Source organism: Leuciscus leuciscus (genome assembly GCF_965113295.1).
Source record: "Leuciscus leuciscus genome assembly, chromosome: 9".
NCBI lineage: Eukaryota > Metazoa > Chordata > Actinopteri > Cypriniformes > Leuciscidae > Leuciscus > Leuciscus leuciscus.
In genome coordinates this window covers 27,537,119-27,561,051 of record NC_138733.1, presented here as the reverse complement: position 1 = coordinate 27,561,051, position 23,933 = coordinate 27,537,119, and the positions used below count along the sequence as shown (strand labels likewise).

At 36.7% G+C, this 23,933-nt stretch overlaps 1 protein-coding gene and 1 long non-coding RNA gene across 2 annotated transcripts; both read left to right on the top strand.

Annotated features, from left to right (window-relative positions):
• Positions 1-2,865: 2,865 nt before the first annotated feature.
• dhx16 (DEAH (Asp-Glu-Ala-His) box polypeptide 16) lies at positions 2,866-23,453 on the top strand. Its single transcript, XM_082180789.1, has 21 exons — positions 2,866-2,934; positions 3,416-3,618; positions 3,711-3,949; positions 4,408-4,582; positions 4,707-4,763; positions 4,938-5,192; positions 6,294-6,533; positions 7,151-7,339; positions 8,436-8,546; positions 8,692-8,807; positions 8,896-9,106; positions 11,399-11,497; positions 13,330-13,482; positions 13,717-13,857; positions 14,198-14,360; positions 15,424-15,542; positions 15,794-15,861; positions 15,970-16,132; positions 17,048-17,209; positions 19,931-20,104; positions 23,102-23,453. The coding sequence occupies exons 2-21, from the start codon at positions 3,421-3,423 to the stop codon at positions 23,228-23,230; spliced, it is 3,162 nt and encodes a 1,053-aa protein (XP_082036915.1). The 5' UTR covers positions 2,866-2,934; positions 3,416-3,420; the 3' UTR covers positions 23,231-23,453.
• Positions 20,111-23,093, top strand: LOC309506859. The gene is made up of 3 exons (XR_014208952.1): positions 20,111-21,389; positions 21,646-21,997; positions 22,092-23,093. It is a non-coding gene; the product is annotated as an uncharacterized lncRNA (long non-coding RNA).
• Positions 23,454-23,933: the final 480 nt, after the last annotated feature.

Below are 23,933 nucleotides of genomic sequence, written 5' to 3'. Positions count from 1 at the left end.
AAAAAAACATTGGCACAATGTTTCATAATAATAGAACATTATCAAATCAATGTTCGTAAAATGTGCTGAGGATATTATTAAGTCCTGAGATAAATGTTTTCATTCCTGTCTTGACTTTTTAACAAAAGTAGAACATTTTGCATGAAAATTTTTTTTTAATGTTTTAAATTAATTTATGAAGCCACTGTAAACTTTATCATTACATATTATATTGTTATATTATAATGCTATCATATTTTTTGCAGGCATTAGCTTACTTCATTGTAAAAAAGCCTGACAATGTCACTGCTAAATACCTAAGTATTGTGGTATTCCAAAATGTTTCTCACTGACACACCCCTACTGTAACTCTTCAAGTTCGGGGCGTAAAGAAAATCCTGAGTTTCCTACATATTTTCAACATTGTGGTGGCGTTCATGTGCGTTCAACTTGTAAATACGATCTTTATGACATGACTTGAATGCACCAATAGCTCTAGCTTAGGGACAATCCATACAAACACTCTTTGCTAAAATACATTACAGACTGTCACAATGAGAAGTTATTTGTCCTGTATCAGCGCTAAAGGCCTAACCACTGCAGTCAACACCTTGGAGTATCCAAATAAAAGTCTGCAGACAAGGGTTATGTTTAGAGTTAGGGGTTCACAGACAGGGTTTAGATTAAGCCAGGATTAGGCCTTAGTGCATTTAATTAGCTTTTAAAAATGTGCCTTAGAAAAACGAAAAAATAAACATTACTGGTGTGCATCTTGAGACAAAACAATGGCACTGACATATTTTAAGATATGTCAGTGCAAGTTGCTTTCAGGTAAAACAGCTCAAACATGCATTTTAGTCTGGGATGCTTAAGCCTTGCCTGTGAAAAGATTTTCATGCAATGGGACCTTTAAGAGAACATTCTGGGAACAAAAATAAAACTACTCGCTGAAAATGTTATAAGAACATTAGGGAATAATGTTCTAACAATGTAATCATAATTTTTTTTTATTTTTATGTTTTAATAGAATGTTATCCTACCTTTTAGGAGAACATTCTGGGAACTTAGATAAAACTACGCACTGAAAAAATGATTAGAACACTGCATGATAATGTTCTCAGAACATTTTTAGAACAAAACATTCCTAGCTGGGTGTTTTCAACATAGTAATGAATGTTTTTTTTGAGCATCAAATCATATTAGAATGATTTCTGAAGGATCATGTGACACTGAAGACTGGAGTAATGATGCTGAAAATTGAGATTATTTTTAGGGAAATGCACAGCTAAAGTAGTTCCAGGCAGGTCGTGACCGCATTACAGTTCCATATCACTTTACTAAATGATTTCAGTTATTTCAAAGGTCCTACAGACTACAACAGCAAATAAAACCAAAACACACAATGACACTGACCAAGCCCATAAATATAGTAGACAAAAGGATAAAAACTACAAATTATTTCCAAGTTTTTTTGCACATTCTCGCTTTCTCCTGCTCTCCCACTCACAGTATGGACACACTCTTACACAGAAATGTGTTGTCAGTGCTGCTCTGATGATTTTATAAGTAAAATAGTTTTAACAACTTAAAAGCTACATGAATTTCTCACAAGGTAATAACGGCGCTGTTCTTGAAGCAGTTAAACTTACAGTTTCGCTAGAGATGCTGCTGCTGAACGCTGTTGAGAGACACTTCATACATGCTCAATCTCTCTCTCTCTCTCTAATATTTAGTCTGCTATATGGTGGCTGAAGTCTCCGTTACTAGCTTTAAAATTATGTTTTTGAAATAAGCAAAGGAGACTTGGGATTAGATGCGTAAGAAATTAGTCCTACACACAAGTTTTAAAGACAAGAACCTGACAAATGTTTTTTTTAAAAACCTGACAAAAAAAATAGCAACGGCCGCAGGGACTCTCGTTTTGAGCATCTCTCTTCCAGAAATGACTTGCCTCCTACAAGTCATTTCTGGAAGAGAGATGCTCAAAACGGGAAGCAGTTTGTCGCACTCGACATGAACGGCCCTAGTAGTAGTAGTAGTAGTTTAACTGTTTCAAAAACAGCGGCATTATTACTTCATGAGAAATTAATGTAGCTTTTTAGTTGTTAAACTATTATTCTGATCAAATAACCAGAGCAGCGCTGACAACACGTATCTGTGCGAGTGTGTGTCCGTACTGTATGTGTGTGTATTTGAGTGGGAGAGAGAGCGGGAGAAAGAGAGTATGTGCTTTCTTTAGAATCTAGATAATAAAACATACTTTTGTCATATTAAGGTATTATCTTATGTTTTAACATTAATATCAAGTGCACGTGTTATGCTTATCCGTTTTAACACGTCCACCTGAAAATATGTTAATTTATAGTATTGTAAGCAGAAGAAAACATCTGGTGCTCTTCACGCTTTCCGCTGGACTTGTAGGAATGACATGAAGGAATTCAAATCTCAGGACTCGATGGAGAGAGTTGAACACTCAAATGTATAAACGTTACAATCTATTGTTGTATCCAAGCATATGGTACCTGAAATAAACACACAGAAACATAAATAAAATGACTTTAAACATGCCTTATCTAATAATCACAAATAAAATAATCTATAATCACATCTTTGCGTTGAGAAAACTAACCGGTACCACGTGACCACGCAGTTACACCGGCGATAATTTACTTTTCAAAAGAAGATATTCTGATGTATTATTCAGATCAATCAGTAGCGACAACAACAACGTTTTCCCTCTTTCACGCCAGTTAACTTTTCTACTCGTTTATTTTGTGTCTATGGCTAGGTGACGTTTGAACGTTTTACTCAGACTTTTATTTTGACAGGTCGTATTAAGAAAACAGTGACCCGGAAGTAACCTTTTGTTTCTTTTTCTTTTCTTTTTTTTTTTTACCCGGAAGTAATTTAGCGTTAATGTTTTCATAGGAGAAAGCGTGTGGAGTCACTACTAACGTAAGTCTGAAGTTTCTTATGATTTATGTCATGATGCTGTTGTGTTTTTATTGTATATGTGCATAAACCTCAACACTCTATGTACACGGTGCGTTTGAATTCATGGGTCAGATCTTCAAAGTACTAGTCAATAAATTTAAATAATCTAGGCTAGTGTTGACTTGCTGTTCATTTCCACGATCAGTAACTTATCGGGATAAAACAATCTCAGCCTTCACTCAGAATTTTTCTTGTGGTCATAATTTTCATTAGAAATAAGATTTGAGACGGCTTAGTTTAATCAAATATTCAATTCAAAATCAAGTCACCTACAGTTTTAAACGTGTTGCTCATTTGGCTGTTATCTAGTAAATATTTATTATCATTGCACATATACTGATGATGGATGGGTGTATTGTAATGTTATTCACTTTTATATTATTTTGAATAACATGTTGACGCAGAATTGTATAAAATAGATGTGTTATGTTTTTGTGTACAGTCACAATGGCCAATCTGGAACAGTGGGTTAGTGACCAGCTCCATGACATCATGGGTTTGAGTGACAGATATGTGGCTCAGTTCATGATCGGTCTGGTGAAGAAGTCTTCTGGACCTCAGGACTTTGTGGCTCGGCTTCAGCAAACCGGAACCATTGACATTGATCAAAGAATCACGGCGTTTGCACATGAGCTGTACAACAAAGTATGGTTTTATAATCAGACAGTATGTTTAACAGAATTCCTAAACTAAGACATACATTTACTGTATATAATGTAATGAACCCTCCATTTCAGGCTCCCAAAAAACACGTGGTAGAAAAACCCGCCCGAGCGATTGAACGACAAGTCATGGAAATGGAGAGAAAGAACAGAACCTACACTCTTCTGGAGGACAGTGAGAGTGATGAAGAGACAGCCGGGGAAAGTGGAAAAGAGAAGAAAAACAAAGACCGGGACAAAGGAAAGAAAAGGAAAAACCTCAGACAGAAACGTGAGGAAAGTCCATCATCCAGTGAAGAGGACAAGAAAAAGAGGTGATTATGATAATCTAAAACAGGGGTTTTCAATCTTTTAGATGCCACAGACCCCCAAATATGATCCTTGTGTGAGAGACTCCCATCTTAAAATCTAAAAAGTGTCTATAAAAGCGACAATTATATATGTCAAAGACAGTATTATTCTGAAAATATTTAGTTTCTATGAAGTTACATTTAATTTTTTTCCTACTCATTATAGTACTGTACTGTTATGTGTTATTTATTTACTTGTAATTTTTTTTAATTTTAATTTTTACAAATATACAATATATCTAAATGTTTTTACACTGTTTTCCCCTAACATTTCAATAAACCCGCTAGCACTTCCTTGCATGCACTAAATCATGCAAATTAACAATCTCAATTAAAGGCTTTAAATGTGGTTCATTCAATCCGAAAGCGAGAACTATTCGTTTTTATTATTGTGCTTTTTCCCCCTCAATGATTTATTTCAGCACAAAGGTCATGGATGAGCCAAGAAAAGCTGCTAAAGAGGAGGACGAGGAAGAATGGGAGCGGGAAGAGAGAGAGAGAGTTCAAGATCTGGAGGAGAGGGACGCATTTGCTGAACGAGTGAAACAGAAAGATAAAGACAAGACAAGACACGTAGTTGAAAGAAATGACAAAAAGGTAATGCAAAATACATCCTTACTCCAACAAAATAAAGTTTGCTAGTTTGCTATTGATGGATCTCGGTATGATGTGGTAAAATATGAGGGCTGATGATCTGCGCTGTCTGTTTTCATCATCTCAGGCTTATGAGGAAGCTCAGAAAAAGCACAAAATGGCTGAAGAGGATCAAAGGAAAATAGTGAGAAACTTTCTTTACATGCAGAAACATTGTTCTCATGCTAATTAGACATTTATTTATGCAAGCATGTTAACCCAATTGCCATAACCCTTTTAATACAACATTTCAGTTTTTAGTAATCTGTATAAGACAGCTGTGATTGATACCTGTTGACATTCAGTGTGGTCTCTTCAGCTTCCAGAGTTAAGGAAACAGTCACGTCGGCAGTATCTGACCAAACGAGAGCAGGAGAAGCTGGAAGACCTCGAGGCTGAAATTGCGGACGAGGAATACCTCTTCTCCACTCAGAAACTCACCACTAAGGAAAGGAAAGACCTAGATTACAAGCGGCAGATCAGAGACCTGGCCCGAGACTACAAGAAAGCAGGAGCTAAAGAAAAAGAGGAGAGAAAGAACAGATACTACATGCCAGAAGAGAATAGAAACAAGGTAGGTCTAAGAGATGAGCTACAGGGGGGTTGTGAGATACTTTAATTCAAAATGGCAATGCTGCAGTGATCAAAATGAAATATCATGCTATAAATCATGCCTTTTTAAGTTATTACTTTTATTCATTAAGGATGCATTAAATTGATCAAAAGTGACAGTAAAGACTTTTATAATGTTACCAAATAATTTTATTTCAAACTTTTAAACTTTCTATTCACCAAAGAATCTTGAAAAAGTGAATCGTAGTTTTCACAAAAAGCAGCACAAGTGTAATAAATGTTTCTTGAGCAGCAAATCATCATATTAGAATGATTTCTGAAGGATCATGTGACACTGAAGACTGGAGTAATGATGCTGAAAATTCAGCTTTGACATCACAGGAATAAATTATATTTAAAAATATATTCAAATAGAAAACAGTTTTAATATATTTTTGATCAAATAAATGTAGCCTTGGTGAGGGTAAAAGAAGTCTTTCAAAAACATAAAAACAAAATCATACCGACCCCAAACGTTTGAACAGTAGTGTTTATTACATACATGTGACCCTGGACCACAAAACCAGTCACATGGGTACATTTTTGGAAATTGAGCTTTATACGTCACTTGAAAGCTGAATAAATAAGCTTTCCATTGATGTATGGTTTGTTAGGACAGGTCAATATTTGGCCGGGATATAACTATTTGAACATCTGGAATCTGAGGGTGCAAAAAATCGAAACATTGAGAAAATCGCCTTTAAAGTTGTTAATTTATGTTGGCGATTGTGCTGTGTATTCACTCACACAAATAAATGTTTTATATATTTACGGTAGGAAGTTTACAAAATATCTTCATGGAACATGATCTTTACTTAATATCCTAATGATTTTTGGCATAAAATTTCGCTAATTTTGACCCATACAATGTATTATTGGCTTTTGCCACAAATATACCCGTGCGACTTGTGACTGGTTTTGTGATCCAGGGTCACATGTGGTTGCTGGAAATTTTAACAATGTTTTTTATTTTAAATAACCATGAAGTAATTTATTATACATGCGTAACTTTAATTAATTATTTTATTGTTTTTCTCTTCTCCTATTTTTCCATTCCTTTCAGTCCATTCCTCAAAAAGAAATGGAGCTGGAGTTTGAGGAGACTCCCAGAGAGGGAGGCGGGGAGCAGGGCCGCTGGGAGGAGGCGAGAGTGGCCACCGCCACCCTGCAGTTTGGGGCCAGGGAAGAGCGGGAACGGCGGATAAAGGAGGAGCAGGAGAAGTATCAGCTCATTTTAGAGGAAGAGGAGATGATCAACTTCGTCAGCACGGCCATTACCATGAAGGGAACTCTGTCGGAGAAGGTTGACATCACTCAAAAATTCTATTCTGTGTATTCATTATATTTCTGTATAGAGGTGTGAATCTTCACTTGCCTCACGATTCGATTATGATTCGATGATAAAACGATTCACGATGCATCTTTTCCCCCAATTCTTTTATTAATAATAATTCTTTTATATTATAATCACAATATAGTTAATTGAATAATCAAATGAAAAAATAGCCACTGTATAGTCTTTAGTGTATTTATAAATAAATTGATTATTATTACAGCTACAAAAGTTATTTAGTCAAGACCAGTGAATGACTCCCTCTTTTCTTTTATTGTTTGATTAACAATTATGCATGTTCCTTTTGTGAAATTCGTAACAGATGCAAGTGCTTTGCTTACGAAGGACATGCGTATCTTTTTTTTATTGATATAGCCTGTAATAAGAGTACTTTATTTACAATAAAACAGTACATTAATATGTATGATAGGCCTATTTGTTTAAATTTCGATTATTTAGTTTTTATGCATCGATGCAGAATCGTTCACATCAGCGATTGGCATGATTATATTCCACAGCTCTATTTCTGTATGTCTTTAATACAGAGAGTAAAAACAATCTCGCATCTTCCTGTTTTTGAACTGTAGGAAAGCGAACCCGAGATCTCACAAGCTGAGAAAGAGAAGCAGTCCATCCAGGAAGTGAGACGCAGCCTGCCCATCTTTCCTTACAGAGAAGACCTTCTAGCCGCCATCAAACACCACCAGATGTTGGTCATAGAGGGGGAAACCGGATCCGGCAAGACCACCCAGATCCCTCAGTATCTTGTGGAAGATGTACGTGCTTATAATAAAACATTTATTTGCAAATAGCTTTTAAGCTCAGGGTTTGTGTGGATCCAGTGGAGCTCCATGTGTGCATTTCTAGGTTTCACATGAGAATATAAAGTGATCAGGAACATGTAGATCCTCTCAACTTAATCTATGACTGGAAAAAAACATTAATGCAACCATAGATATTTTTAGAGATGGTCTTTATTGGGGTTTGGTGCCATAGTTTACATTAGTAGTTCACATTAGCTAAGTTTCCATCCAATTTACACATTTCTGTGCTTAAAATCAGAATAGCGGCACAACAGTATATTATATTAAATGGTTAGTTCACCCAAAAATGTAATTGCTGTCATTTACTCACTCTGATGTCGTTCCAAACTCATAAGACTTTTGTTCATCTTCAAAACACAAATTAAGATATTTTTTATGAAATTTGAGATTTCTGTCCCTCCATTTCAAAAGTCTTTTCACCCAATGCTTTGAGACTTAAAAAAGTGAATTGCTTTATATGATGAACAGATTTAATTTAGGCTTTTATTCTCATATAAACAGTGATCAGCGAACACATCAGGAACTTATATGGTAAACAGAAGCTCAACCGTACTTGCTTGAGGCTCAACAACAAACCTGATTGGTTCTTTCAGAAGCTCAAACGTGCTGCGTAACACAATAGAATGAACCTCATTGGTTCTTGTTGACGCTCAAATGTGCTGCGTAACACACGTATCAAGCAAGCATGCATTAGCTTTCGTTTTCCATATTTGAGTTCACTATGCACGTTTGCTGATCAGTGTTTATATGTGAATAAAAGCCTAAATTAAATGTGTTCAGAAGAGACTGTGTTTGTTCAGAAGACTTGGATTAAACCGCTCGATTAAAATGCTTTATTTTACGATCTCTTTATGAATCGTCAGAGTTTTAGGTGAAAAGACTTTCAATGGAGGGACAGAAATCTCTCAGAATTCATTAAAATAACCTCATTTGTGTTCAGAAGATGGAAGAAAGTTTGGGTTTGGTATGACGTTAAATGACAGAACTTTTATTTTTGTGTGAACTTTACGGCAGGATCATTTAATTTCTTGATCTTTTTTTCTTTCAGGGTTACACTGAAGGAGGAATGAAGATTGGCTGCACTCAACCTCGAAGAGTGGCGGCCATGTCTGTTGCAGCTAGAGTCGCACAGGAAATGAATGTCAAACTAGGAAATGAGGTCATAATCCATCTGCTTATTAAATGTGTGATTTATACATGATGAGCCTGCAGGCTTGCCATTGTGTTTGTGTACATAAGAGAAGTTAAAGTGTTTGTAAAATTGTGGCAAATTTGTTTCAGTTATGTTGTCTTACTTTCCACAGGTGGGCTACAGCATCCGTTTTGAGGACTGTACGTCAGAGAGGACCATCCTGAAGTACATGACTGATGGCATGTTGCTCAGAGAGTTTCTTACAGAGCCCGACCTGGCCAGCTACAGGTAAAAACATACAAATAAAAAAATTATATGGGTCTGCTTGTCATGGTTGCATTCTCTGTTCTGATTGGCTGTCTTTCTCTGTGATCAGTGTGATCATCATTGATGAGGCCCACGAGCGAACGTTACACACAGACATCCTCTTCGGTCTAATTAAAGACATTGCACGTTTCCGCCCTGATTTGAAGGTTCTGGTGGCCAGTGCCACTCTGGACACAGAGCGTTTCTCCAGCTTCTTTGACGACGCGCCTGTATTTAGGATTCCCGGCCGCAGGTTCCCTGTGGACATCTACTACACAAAGGTAATGGGCCATGATAAAGCATTCGGTTTGTCATACACGGGTGCAGTGTTTTCTGTTCTTGTTGAACTAGATGATATGCCATGAGCTGTATATATGTGTATATATATACTGTGTGTGTGTGTGTATATATATATATTTATACACATATACACCAATTGCAATTTTCTTGGCCAATTCCGATTTTCTCTCTAACTATAATTGACAGCATATACAGAAAAAAATCTACTTTTCCTCAATGCAAAATTTTATTTTCATAAAAAAACACAAGTAAATAGTCAGTAATACAATAAGAACAGCTGACAAATGCAATCGAATAAATAGAGATATGAAATGAACAGTGCTTTAAGTTTTTCAGGTGAGTTTAACAGTAGGTTAGGATTCAGGTAAGAAATACTACAGCAATTAAAGTAATCAAATGTAAAATAACACTGGATAGTTTTCATTGTAAAAATTAAATGCAGATTAATGCTTACAATTAAAGTTACAAAAGTTATTTAGTCAAGAGCAGAGAGTGATTTTCTCTTTGTCTTTCATTCTTTTGTTAACATGATAGACAGCAGCAGGTTTATCTGGCTGCTGTCACTTTAAGAGATACTTCACAGATCCAATATACTGTTACACAACTTGCCTTATCTTTCTCAACTATTTACGTTCCAAAAGTGACTGTTTAACTGAATACTCACCATTTTGTCATAACTTTGTGTATTTGACCGTTTAAGTGCAGTAAGCCACTCATTTTGGTACTTGAGACTCACAAGCTGTTTGAGAGGTGGCTTTATGTGTGCGCCATAGATCAGTGGTGCGTGTGCTTTTGGTGTGAGTGAGAAACCTGCGGGAATTTGTAAAATTATGTGATATCACTCAAGAACTATTTAACCGGAGTGAATGAGATGGGTGAGTGGCAGGAGGCGGGTGAGTGTCACTTCGCCGTCGGAGAGAAGAGAGCAAGAATACGCAGCTGACGTTATTGCCTGTGTCTCTGGCAACAAAACAGACCGGCTCGGAATTGAACGGCCCGGGCCGAGTATGTGGAAAATTAGCTGATTCTGGTCCCTGGCTGGTCGATCTCTAATACATATGTATATCCAAGTTAAACTGTTTTGAAACAGCCCACAATTAGCAGGTGAATTGGTAATAGGTGACGGTATCATGATTGGGTATAATACTGTAGTTCCATTCATCCAGACTCGGTCTTCGCGAGCAGAGAAGATCTACACTCTACACAGTAGAAAGGGATGTGCTTGACTGGCTGCCTGCAGTCCAGATCTGACTCCTATTGAAAATGTATGGCCCATCATGAAAATGAGAATGACAACGATAACCACGGACTGTTGAGCAGATGTCTTTCGAAAGAGTAGGGGTGTAACCCCGTCATCCTGGCCAAATTTGCCCAGTGGCCTCTGTCCATCATGGCCTCCTAATCATCCTCATATACTGATTGGCTTCATCACTGTCTCCTCTCCACCAGTAAGCTGGTGTGTGGTGGGCGTTCTGGCGCAATATGGCTGCCGTCGCATCATCCAAGTGGATGCTGCACATTGGGGGTGGTTGAGGAGATTCCCCCCTTCTATGTAAAGCGCTTTGAGTGCCGAGAAAAGCGCTATATAAATGTAATGAATTATTATTATTATTATGTCTTATATCAGGCGAGATTGGGCAAAAATACATTTCAAAAATGTCATTAAAAGGAAAGGTCTTACAGTGGTGAACATGCCTCTGTCCCAACTATTTTGGAGTGTGTTGGAGCCATCCACATTTGTTTATATTTGCAAAATACAATTAAGTTGGTCAGTGAAAACTTTGAAAATCTTTTATTTGTACTTTAAAGTTAAATAAAGGTTAAAGAGAATTTACAAATCACAGATTCTTGATTTTATTACATTTTACAAAATGTCCCAATTTTCTGGGATTGGGTTTGTACAGTAATTACATTTAAAATATATAAAAATAGGAAATGGTTATTTTAAAATGCAGTAGTATTTCACAATATTACTGTTTGTACTATATTTAAATAATAAAAATCAGTCTTAGAATGTAGCTAATATCAACATAAATATCCATTTTCTTACTGTGCATTAAAAATGTTATGATGTAAAAATTCACTATTAGCATTTATAACGATTGATTTTACATTTTTACATTTTATTAATTTATTTAGATGAAATGGTATAGAATTGTAATATCAGCCATTCTTGGACATGGTGTAAGAATCCTGTTTAGTGATTTCTCTGATCTATTTTTGCCTTAATTTGTACATTGCACATTGTTAATATCAACTGTCTTTGGTTTCAGGCTCCAGAGGCCGACTATCTCGAAGCATGTGTGGTGTCAGTGCTACAGATCCATGTCACTCAGCCGCCTGGAGACATACTGGTCTTCCTCACAGGACAGGTCAGTCCTTGACACTCAAGTCTGTTTAAAGTTCATAGTTCCCTTCTGGGTGGACATGAGCCGTATCATCAACGCATAAATCTATTAACATCTGAGTGAGTCACAGTATAGCAGTACTTCACGTGCTAATGTTTTTCCAATAACTTGTCACAGATTTTTCCCTTGACACACATTCCCCTCTGTCACAGTCACCCTGATTGTAACATAAATCATGCATTTTCTATTAATGGGTAAAGCTGCAGTAACGTCTTCAGCTAGTCATATTGAGATCCTTTCCATCTAAACTGATTATTTCTCTTATGCCTAGTAGTGAATGTTTTATGAGCAGTAGGAAAACCATATTAATTCGCACAGTCACGCAGAGCCGAAGCACAACCAAAACAGTTAGTCCGCAAAATGCAGACAGTTTTGTTTTTTAAACCACTAGAGGGCCAAAAGTTACATAGTGTACCTTAAAACTTGATTTGCGATGTTGATAACTGTAGAAACGTCATGACAGTCTGTGAAAATGGTCCACAAAGGTTTTTGTATGTGGCTGAAAAAAAAAGAAAAAAAAAGTCCAGAAGAATCCCATTAGGGGAAAGTTTCGAAAAAGACCCAAATATATCCTATTCATACACCTATTCATTCTTTTTCTTACATGAATAGGGTGAACATTTTAACCTTTAGATATCACCATGAAAATAACTGAGTTGATTACTTACATCAAGACAAACAAAAATTGTATTACAAGTTTTTTTTTAATTGTTTGTTAACATGGACAAACGGTGCATAATCTAATTATGTATGTGCTAATTTGCATATACACCACAACAGATCTAAACATTGGGTATAGCCTGGTGAACATGTCTTGTTGAATCTTGTTGACACATAACAGTAAAATACTGGGGTTTGGGGCTGGGTCCGTGGGACTGTTTCTGGGGGACGAGTCTGAGGGAAGAACAGGAGACAATGGTAAAGATAATGCAGAAGACAAAAGGTAAGTAAAATAAAAGTGAATCCCCAGAAACAGTCCCACGGACCCAGCCCCAAACCCCATCTCTGCAATAATAATTAATAAAGGCTGGTTTCTAAAGTACTTCTTCCTGCCTCTATGTATTAATGTTCATGGGTAGCCTAAATGGGTTCCATTCAGACCATAATATTAAATATTTTACTGTTATATGTCAACAAGATTCAACAACACATTTTCACCTGGCTATACCCAATGTGTAGATCTGTTGTGGTGTTTATGCAAATTAGCACATACATAATTAGATTATGCACCGTTTGTCCATGTTAACAAAAAAAAACAAAAAAAATTGTAATACAATTTTTGTTTGTCTTGATGTAAGTAATCAACTCAGTAATTTTCATGGTGATATCTAAAGGTTAAAATTTTCACCCTATTCATGTAAGAAAAACAATGAATAGGTGTATGAATAGGATATATTTGGGTCCTTTTCTAAACTTTCCCCTGATGGGATTCTTCTGGACTTTTTTTCCTTACTCAGGACATATTGAGGATACAAAATCAGTTGAGTTTGCTTCTGTTGCAATTTGTTCAAGGTTGACCCCCATTTTGGCTTAAAATGACTGGACTACATACATTTACACTAAATACAAGCCTGCATCCCCTTTTTCTCTCTCTTTCCACTGTTTATTGATAAAGGCGTAAAAAAAACCCCTACTTTGCTTTTTGAGATGGGAAAGCTGTGATGAGGCTGAAAGACTTAATCTGTATTATTATTTCAGGACCGTTTATTCCAAAAAGTGGATAATTAATATTACTATTAGGTAGACTATATGTATATTGGTAATATTGATGTTTACTGTGTCCTCTGGTGTTGCAGGAGGAGATCGAGGCGTGCTGTGAACTCCTACAGGAGAGATGTAGGAGACTGGGTTCTAAGATATCTGAGCTCCTTGTTCTTCCCATCTATGCCAACTTGCCCTCAGACATGCAGGCCAAAATCTTCAATCCCACTCCGCCTGGAGCACGCAAAGTAAGAAACGCCATTCCCTTTGTCGGCCAGCAGGAGGCAGCATGTCTGTTGAAGTCTGTGGAAAGCCACAAATACTTGTTTATTCATAATAGTAGATGCTTTTATCTAAAATAAAGCAAAAACGAATGCAAATTCTTATGTAAATGTTTTTCTTTAGAAGATTTATTTTGTATATCTTGATAAAACACTGAATATGAATTTTTTGGGTAATGGTTTGTGGTTTTTCTTCTGCAGGTTGTGGTGGCAACAAATATCGCAGAGACGTCTCTGACCATTGATGGCATCATCTACGTGATTGATCCAGGTTTCTGCAAACAAAAAAGCTACAATGCAAGAACGGGAATGGAATCTCTCATTGTCACACCCTGTTCACGAGTAAGAGAAGCTTCAAGAAATGACAAAAACATTCTCTCACATTTATCTGTCAAGAATGCAGTTGACCCAAAAGTATTCAGACAAGTCACACTGAGAGATTTACTAATGACATTGTAAATATTAGTTGTTACATAGAAATTATTATTATAGTTATTAGTATAATTTCAGTTTGTAATGTGTGTCTTAATGTAGGGAAGTAATATACAGAGATAGCAGGTTATTGTCTATCATTATCATTTGTCAACGAGTCACTCATTTAGGTCATATTACACTATTGAAGGTTAAAATGGTCATTTATGTGTGGAATTAGAGATTGAAAATGTGTTGTGTTATCACACAGGCCTCTGCCAATCAGAGAGCAGGTCGTGCAGGAAGAGTGGCTGCTGGGAAATGTTTTAGGCTTTACACCGCCTGGGCCTTTAAGCATGAGATGGAGGAGACCACTGTCCCTGAGATCCAGAGAACAAACCTGGGAAATGTGGTTCTGCTGCTCAAAAGTCTTGGTAAGAATGAATGAATCAGTTTGTCTTGATGACTTTACCAGAACAAATCTACATGTTAGCTTGATTTCTATGCACTGCAGGCATTAAAAAGATCAGGTGACTTTAGTGAAGACTCCAAACCAAGAGGCATTATTTGAAAGAAAAACAGCACAAACACACTTTCCTAATAAAACATACAGTATCACAAAAATACATTTCCTATGGTCTTAAAATATAAAACAGTAGATGTACTGTTTAAAATGAAGAAAATTATTTGAATATTTTGTGGCTGACAAACGTTAGTGACACAAGAAAAGTAATAGCGTGAAATATTATAAAATTTTCTATTCTAATATATTAATACATTTCAATTATTCCTGTGATGCAAAGATGAATTATCAGTATCATTACTCCAGTCTTCAGTGTCACATGATCATTCAGAAGTCCTTTTAATATGCTGATTTGCTGCTTATCGGAAACATTTCTTACTATTATCAATGTTGAAAACAGTTGTTCTGCTTATTTTCATGGAAACCGTGATACATTCATCTTTGATGAATAGAAAGTTCAAAAGAACATTGATTTGAAATAGAAATCTTTTGTAACTTTATAAATGTCTCTACTGTCGCCTTTGATCTTTTTAATGCATACTTGCTTAATATTAATACTTTTTTTCACAAGGATGCATTAAAATGTTTAAAAAAAATATTACTGACCCCAAACTTTTGAACGGTAGTGTACTTTCTTTAAAATCACCTTTTACTTGTTAGTTAAAATGAAATGAAAGTGAAATTAGCTCTTTAGAAAATATTAGAAATATGCTGTGAATGACATTCAGACATGTTAAACAGAGCTTAAATGGCCCAATACTTTTTAGGGCATTCTACTAAGGTTAGTAGTGTTGAATGTCTTTGTAATTATTTTTGCTATGAAGGATAAAGACAATTTGGGGTGTGGTACTGAGAAATTGAAATGTTAATGCATACATAAACCTGACACAATTTTTCACTCCCTGTAATCAAACACCAAATGTTTTTTATTATGTGCTGAAGATCTAACATGTTTTTCCTGATATGTGCGTCAGGCATAAATGACCTGATTCATTTTGACTTCATGGATCCTCCTCCTCACGAAACGCTGGTGTTGGCTCTGGAACAGCTGTACGCTTTAGGCGCCCTCAACCACCTCGGTGAACTCACTAAGGTGCGCAAAAACAAATCAAAACGCCTTTAGAAACCTACAGTTATGCTACAATTGGTTTTCTAATGCCTTAAGTACTTTAATGAACTCAGATTTTCAACAAAAGAACTGTCAATAAGGGTTTTGGACATTTAAAATAAGTATACATAAATTACTCTAAAGCTGCAGATTTATAATATCCCTCATGGAAATTTGCCAATGTATAGCTCTTTTGTCCAGGATTTTGACTTCCTTTTCTTCTTCTCTCGCTGTAGCTCGGCCGAAGGATGGCTGAACTTCCTGTGGACCCCATGCTGAGTAAAATGATTCTGGCTTCTGAACAGTGAGTCTAATCAGCAAAAAAAATCACCTCAGTTTACTTATATGCTAATTTTTTTCATGGAGTCGTTATTGTAGTGTTTTCAACATTGTTCTTTGGTCTCTCCTGAAGTTATAAGTGCTCCGAGGAGGTTCTGACAATTGCAGCCATGCTGTCAGTGAACAACACCATTTTCTACCGCCCAAAGGACAAAGTGGTCCATGCCGACAATGCTAGGATGAACTTTGTGGTACCAGGAGGAGATCACATGGTGCTGCTCAATGTATATACACAGGTGCGTTTATGTGTGCAATCAAAGTGGCAATCGATCTCAGATCTGAAGCATTTTTATGAACTGGTAGTTCAGAATTTTGTTTTTGTCAGAATCCCCGTCTCATCTAGCGTGACTTCCTTATGAGAGATGTGCAGCGATTGTATAGCCGAACAGGTTATGCAGGCCTGTCCAGGCATACGTGCATGTGTGTATGTAGATGCTGTTGCAGGAAGTTCTTGTCTTGTACATTTATAACTTTGGAGTAAACAGTGTTTTGTAAGAATGACTGTTCAAACAGCAGAAACAAAGCCCATATGCATTAAAAATAAGACATTTTTGGCAGCATTTGGCACCTTAGATCAGGCATTGAGGAGGGTTTTTTGGGGGGTTATTATATTACAGAATTGCTCAATTTAAGTTATAGTCGAGATTGTATTTAGTAAACGTTAATTTCAGTTTAATTCTTTCACTCTGTTGATCCTAATAGTATTTGTGGCATACAAATATCATTGCCTTGTAAGAATACTTCTGCCTTTTTTGGAAAGAAAAATGTTGTGTTGACCCCACAGTCCCCAAAAAAGTTTTTCTTACGATTTATTCAACCTTTCCGCTGGACTTTCACTATGCTTATTTTTTGTAAAATATTCAAATGTTTTCTACTATGTTTAAAAAAAAATTAATTTATATGTGAATATGTATCTTTAAATACATATTCTCATATGAACAACCATTTAAAAAATGGTCTCATAAACCTGAAGTATAAATCACATATAATGGTCATTTGTTCATAAGAGTAATCTGGTCGTGTATCAGACTTGTCGCATGCACAAAACACGCGATTATTGTCTCCAGAAAAGAAAATGTATTCCATAAAAACAGATGTATTTTCACCAGATAAGAAAAATGTATTAAATAGTCTCTCTGTTTCTCTGTCAGTGGGTAGAGAGCGGTTACTCCACTCAGTGGTGCTTCGAGAACTTCATCCAGTTCCGCTCTATGAAGAGAGCTCGAGATGTGCGTGATCAGCTGGAGGGGTTGATGGACAGGATCGAGGTGGAGCTGTGCAGCTCCGACGGTGACAGCGTGCCCATCCGCAAGGTGATTTCCTCGTTTTCCCTACATAGCTTCCTTTCTTGCATTTCCTCCAGTGATAATGTGTTTGGACAGAAGTCTGATGCTTTGCATGTGATTGCTATCTAACCTTTATGGACCTGGGGCCATATGTATAAAGCCGCTCTGAGTCAAATTTTTTTCTTAAGTGTGTCAAAATTCTAAGAATGACGTAATTTTACTCTTATTCCTCAACTTAAGAATAAAGGTTCCTAAGTGTTAAGACTTGGTCTCAGCTCCTAAATTATTAAAGTGCTGTGTTATTAAATTATTAAAGTGTATTAGAGTGCTGGATATTTATCCTAACCTACTTGGGAGTAACAAGATGGCAGCAGAGAGGAGGAGACCACACACATTCCAATAAAGATATTAGGGATGCACGATATATCAGCCCCCATATTGGTATCGGCCGATATATGTAAAAAAAAATTGGTCAGTATATTAAAGGGATACTCCACCGTTTTTTCATATTAAACTATGTTATTCCCTTAACTAAGACGAGGGTGGCAAAATGATAACTATAATGAATGGCGGAATAGCACTTTTGGGAATACTTCGACTCGGCGCAGTAAAAATTCCTCTCACTTCTGTCAATAGTGGCAAGAGGATCAGGCGTGACTTTTTACTGCGCCGAGTCGAAGTACTCCCAAAAGTGCTATTCCGCCATTCATTATAGTTATCCTTTTTAACCCGCTTAGAAAAGCGCCACATTTTATTTTGTGTCACCATACTTGATCGTATAACTACTCGTGTAACTGTTTTTAAATAGGGAAAACGTTGATGTGTTTGGTCACTTCTAAATTCATTGCTGTCAGATACCATTGAATATACTGGGCTAAGCTAAGTACTATCAGAGTGTCACCGCACTGAGATGAGAGAGGTATGCATCAACTCCTCTTAGTTAAGGGAATAACATAGTTTAATATGAAAAAACGGTGGAGTATCCCTTTAAAGCCGATAAATAATGGATTATTTCCTTCAGCTGAGACACTTCAGATGTAGAGCTGTAGCGGTGCGTCGATGACGTCGACGTCATATTTTTTGCGTCGACGCTTCTTTATTTATTATCTATTTATTTTTTTGCACCATTCCCGGAGGTACAGCTCGCCACACACACACGTCTCCTTTCTCTGCAGAATGCCACAAATCCGCTCAACCAATCACAGCGCACCATTCCACGCATTGTAAACAGTAACGGTGGCGCTCTGACACCCGGCATCCTAGTTTTCCTTATCTACTTTGCACTTTTTGATCAACAAACAAACAAAAAAAATAATACATTGATGAACCTGTGGTGGATTCTGCCGTAGGGAAGAAACGTAAGCCATCGAAATCTAATCATTTACGTGAGGAGATTAAGAAGATGAGGCACGCGGGAGGAAGAGAAATGCCGACTGATGCTTGTTCTCACACGACAGCGTCAAACTTCTGTCGAATGCTGACACGTTAACCCCAGGGGATCTTTTAAAAAACTTTCAATTCTTGTACTCAAAGTCAACGAAAACCGAGCAGGACCTAAGCCATTTTACAGCTGATCGCCGTCAAAAAAGAAGGTCGCCGTCGTTCAGAAGGTATTTCTAGCGATGGCTGATTGAATGTAGCCTATGTTTAGTCCAGATTAGTATTGACCGAGTTCAGAGGCTGTCATATGTGGATCAACTTACTTTGTTGTGTATTTTCAACAGTTTCAATGTGAAAATTAACTTTTATATTGATTCAATGGATTAATTGCATGAAAAAAAAAAGGATTTATCACATTTATACTATATTATTCAGAAGTAAACATTGTAGCTGACAGTGTGTTTATGTCAGAATGTTTATTTTTAAACCACAACCTTCTAAGTGCTTCTTTTACCAATATATTTAACATATCTTTTGCATTTCACATCCAAACAACGTCAAACTTGGCACTGCACTTACTCGTGCCCAGACAGCTGTCGAGTTTGAAATCCATCGGAGTAACGGCTCGACAGAGATATGCGAATAACAGACAGGATAAATAATTCCAATTAGTCGTTAGATTAGTCGACTAATCGATAAAATAATCGCCCGACTAATCGTTTAATTAATAATCGTTTACCCCAGCACTATTCAGATGCGCACTGTTCTTCGCCATGATGGTTTTGAATTGCTTGAAATACGATTGAAATCACTTCAAAAAAGGAAAATGCAGTTAAGTGCAACATGTGCAGCGCAAGTCTGTCAAATACGCTACATTGAACATCATTATAATTGCGTGCTTGGGATGTGGATTTTAATGGTGAGACTTTTGTTCTTGTAATCAGGCTCTCAAAAACTATATAAAAACTTAGATTTATCGGCCAATTTATCGGCTTTCAAATATAAAGAATTATTGGTTATCGGTATCGGCCAATTCGGCCATTTTCATATCAGTGTATCCCTAGAAGATATAATGTATTGGAGTGATGACACGGGAGTTGGGAAAATGATACAGGCTTGATTGTCAAGGTATTTTTTTCGTAACTGACCTTGTAAGAAAATACATTTAGTCTGCGATGCTGCTCATTACCAGTGCATCAGTAATTTATACAGCTTAGAGGTGATTATATGAAAATGATGTGACTTTAGAATGCCTCGATTAACCAATCAGAATGATGTATTTCAGAGAGCTTTCGTAATAAGAATTAATACATTGTAGTGCAACTCCACCGGATCATTATCTAAATGTGCTTGCAATTTTTCTTCCAGGCGGTGACTGCGGGATATTTCTACCACACGGCGCGCTTGAGTAAAGGGGGTTATAAAACAGTCAAACACCAGCAGACTGTTTACGTCCATCCCAACAGCTCACTCTTCGAGGAACAGCCACGCTGGATGATCTACCACGAGCTGGTCTTCACCACCAAAGAGTTCATGAGACAGGTATGGAGTTGTCCTTCACATTCTTTGTATTTTAAATGAGTTATAAGTAACTAATATTATTGAAGACAAAAATCATACTTGGTGTTAGGGATTTAAACAGACTGGTTCTTTTTTACTTGAGCCTGTAAGCAACCGCATAGCAACTCTCTAAAATCCACTCCTAAAGGTGTGTTCACACTCGACAGGTTTGGTTTGATAAAAACGAACTCTGGTGCAATTGGTAAACAAACCAAAAACAGGACGTTATGTCACAAGTTGCAACCCTAAATAGGACAGAATGTTCAAGCATATCTGTTTTTTTTTCGCCATAGGAGGGATTGCAATTTATGTTAAATCTATATTCAACTGCGCTTAGGTTTTGTCCATTACTAAATCAAACTGTTTTGATTTGTAATTAAACTCTCTGTAATTAAACTATCCTTCTTGTATGGTTCTGACATAAAAATAGTTGGTTGTTATCGGACGTACGCCATCAGCTAAATCCAAAGCTTATTGATATCTGATCTTCTTCATACCTGGACTAAATCAGAATTGGTCATCATTGGAGACCTGAACTGGTACTGGTTATCTTCATCCTCTGAGGTATTCAAAGAAACTTGTGACTCTCTGGGTTTGGTTCAGTTGATAAAATCACAGACACGGATGCATCATAAATATATGTCTAAATCATCATTATTGGACTATATTTTAATTAATGTATCTCAAAAAATGATCTGCTGATGGGATTTTTTTGTAATGATTTAAGTGACCATTGTGCAGTTGTGTGTGAGAAACTTGGGAGAAAAGACCCCCAAGAATATAACTGCGTTTTATTTACAAAAGACTTTTGGCATTTAAACGAACAAGCCTTTTTCTATTACAGTGATTGATTTATACCATGTTTCTATAATCGATAATGTTGAGCAAGCATGGGATTATTTTAAAAACAACCTTTTAACGTTATGTGATAAACATGCTGATTGTTCCTTTTGTAAAAATTATATGATAGGTGGAGAAAACCATCCATGGTTTAATGACGCCATTTTTTTCTTTTATTAGACAAAGGGCTAAAGCAAAGAAATGAAATAGTCCGTCAGTTTGGCAGTCTATAGCACATTTCATAATAAATGCAAAAAAAAAAAAAAAAAATACAAAGTCCTCTTATTATTTTTCTATGTAAAGTGATGATTTAAATAAATAATAGTAATCTAATTTACCTGAATTCTTAAACATAAATCAGAACAAGTGGATTTTTTAAATAATTATTTTATTAATGTTTGTCCAGTTCCTTTACATAATGATTTAAGTAAGGGATAATGTAGTGCGAGGCGGTTGTTATAGCGAATAAAACCCCGACAGGCTGATCAGGACCCTGACACGAAGCGGAGGGGTCTTGAATCAGCCTGAAGGGGTTGTAGTCGCTATAACAACCGCCTCGCCCTACATTATCCCGCTTATTACATGGCTACCTACCAAATAAATCAATAATTTGACAAAATATTGATTTAAAAAGGAGTTTATTGATTTAAAAACGATTGTATTGCTTCCGCTAAAGAAAATAGTCCGTTCCGTCTCTACGTTTACAATCCTGTGTCCATAGCAACGCTCTGTTTTTCATGGCAAAGGTGTGTTATACTTAGCAGCGGCATAGCCCGTCTACGGAGAGCCTGCCCACTCCTTATTAAGTCCTATTGTACCGAATTTTGGTTGTAGTTCCACCAGAGTTCCACTAGGGGCGATCGCCCATGAGTGCAAAATGAATGGGAGTCTATGGGGCTAGACGGCTAAATTTGTCTCTTTCACCCGATTGCCGTTGAGAAATCTCAGATTTTATTGTAGGTTTTGCAAGTTCAACATGGGTTATAGGTCGAAAGTTGAATGAACAAGTACTTATGTCCTTTCGATTTCTTACAGGTTGAGTTGTTGTTGCCCATAACACGCTAGCATTCTGCTAATGAACGCTGAAAGTTGAATGAACAAGTACTTATGTCCTTTCGATTTCTTACAGGTTGAGTTGTTGTTGCCCATAACACGCTAGCATTCTGCTAATGAACGCTGATTGGTCAGTGAAGGACTGATTACGACCAGAGATACCGCTTGATGGCATCATGGCATCCGAAGCGGGACCAGAAACAAACAAAACAAAAACTCTTCTAGCACGTGTATTTACCTGTGTCAGCTGTGTTGTCGATGCCTCGAGAGAAAAGAAAGTGCAGAGCGCGAAAGCACCAAAGTGACTGAAGGATTGCCGTAAGCAGTATCTCTGGTCGTACGATGTGTATGACGTCATTGACACTTTAAAATACTTTTTAAAGCAAATAAGTGACTCTAAAAAATCTAACACCCAGCAATGTGTAATTTCTTTGCATCTCCTTTCGAATACAACATTCAAATTACTAGACAAAAAATTATATCCTGAGAAAAGTGGATTTTGAGGGGTATAGCTCCATAGACCTCCATTCATTCTGCACTCGTCCTGTGAGCGCCTCATATGGAACCAGAGTGGAACTGCAACCAGTTCAGAAGCCGGAAGTTTACTGGGAGTGAAACATCTCCCCTTATTAGACATTCTCTGGAAGCGGTCTGTTATCAAGAAATAACAGACCGCAATCTACATTAGAATTCAACCATGTAATAAATGTAAATAAGATAAATGAAAACATTGATGTTGTTTCTCTTTGCCCTACAAAGATATTTTCCTTCTCACCTATTTCTACTGTACTAGTTCATGAAGCTTTATTTAAATTAGATGGTAAAAAATAAATAATTATTCCTCTACCTTATAATAAATAAAGGTGTACGACAAGGTTTGATTTTAGTTCCTATTTTATTTTCAATTTATATCAAAGACATTGGGCAAGGAATTAATACAAACAAAATACCTTGTCACATTGTAATGCTTTAGCAACCACTGAAAATACCCTAAAGTCTTGCCAGCAAGTTTTGAATGGGCAAGCTCTTAATTATTCTTCAGAAAATGTACAAATATGCTTTATTCTAAACAAATCTGTCTTTCAGGTGATCGAGATTGATAACGGCTGGCTGCTGGAAGTGGCTCCTCATTATTATAAGAACAAAGAACTTGAGGACGGCAGCAATAAAAAGATGCCCCGCAAACAAGGCAAAGCCCGTGAAGAACTGGGCTGATCCTGAGATCAGACGAGCAAGAGACTCTTCCGCCCAATATTACACTGAATCTGCACAGACAGGAGATCAGAATCTCCAGCAGTGTTCATCTGGAAATTATCAGACGTTTCGTTTGGTAATTTGCTGATCCTGTGTAAAATATTTTGCCGACTCATAATTTTATGTTTCAGCTAAAGTTGTTTTCATGTGTTTCAATGAGGAAATATATTTTTGTTGACAAGTATACACATTTTTTATTGTTATTCAGGAGTGCTGTTATATTATGTGACCTCTGAAACTATTAAAGACTTATGGCTTGATGTAGGTCAAGACAAGAATGTTATCAAAGGTCGTACAATTGAAGGTTATTAAGGAAACAGTGTTCTCATAAATACACAGAGATTGTTTTCAGCGGTATGTTACGCTAAACCTCAAGCACGTGTGTTTCTGTCAAGGCTTTTGACCTCAGGTGACTGTCTAAAATACATGAAGTTTAGGGAAGGGAGCCAGGAGGAAATGTTAATACTCCAAAATAGGGATATTAATATGGATGAAATGACACAGACCATGGATATATCAATATAAAAGGAGAGGATTGTGCAATATAAAATGTATTTATTAACGCAGAAAGGTTATCGTGTTACAACAGGCACACCCTGCAGTTTGTTAGAATATTTGAGTATGGATCAGCATAATCCAAGATCAGAATTTTCATGTAAAATGC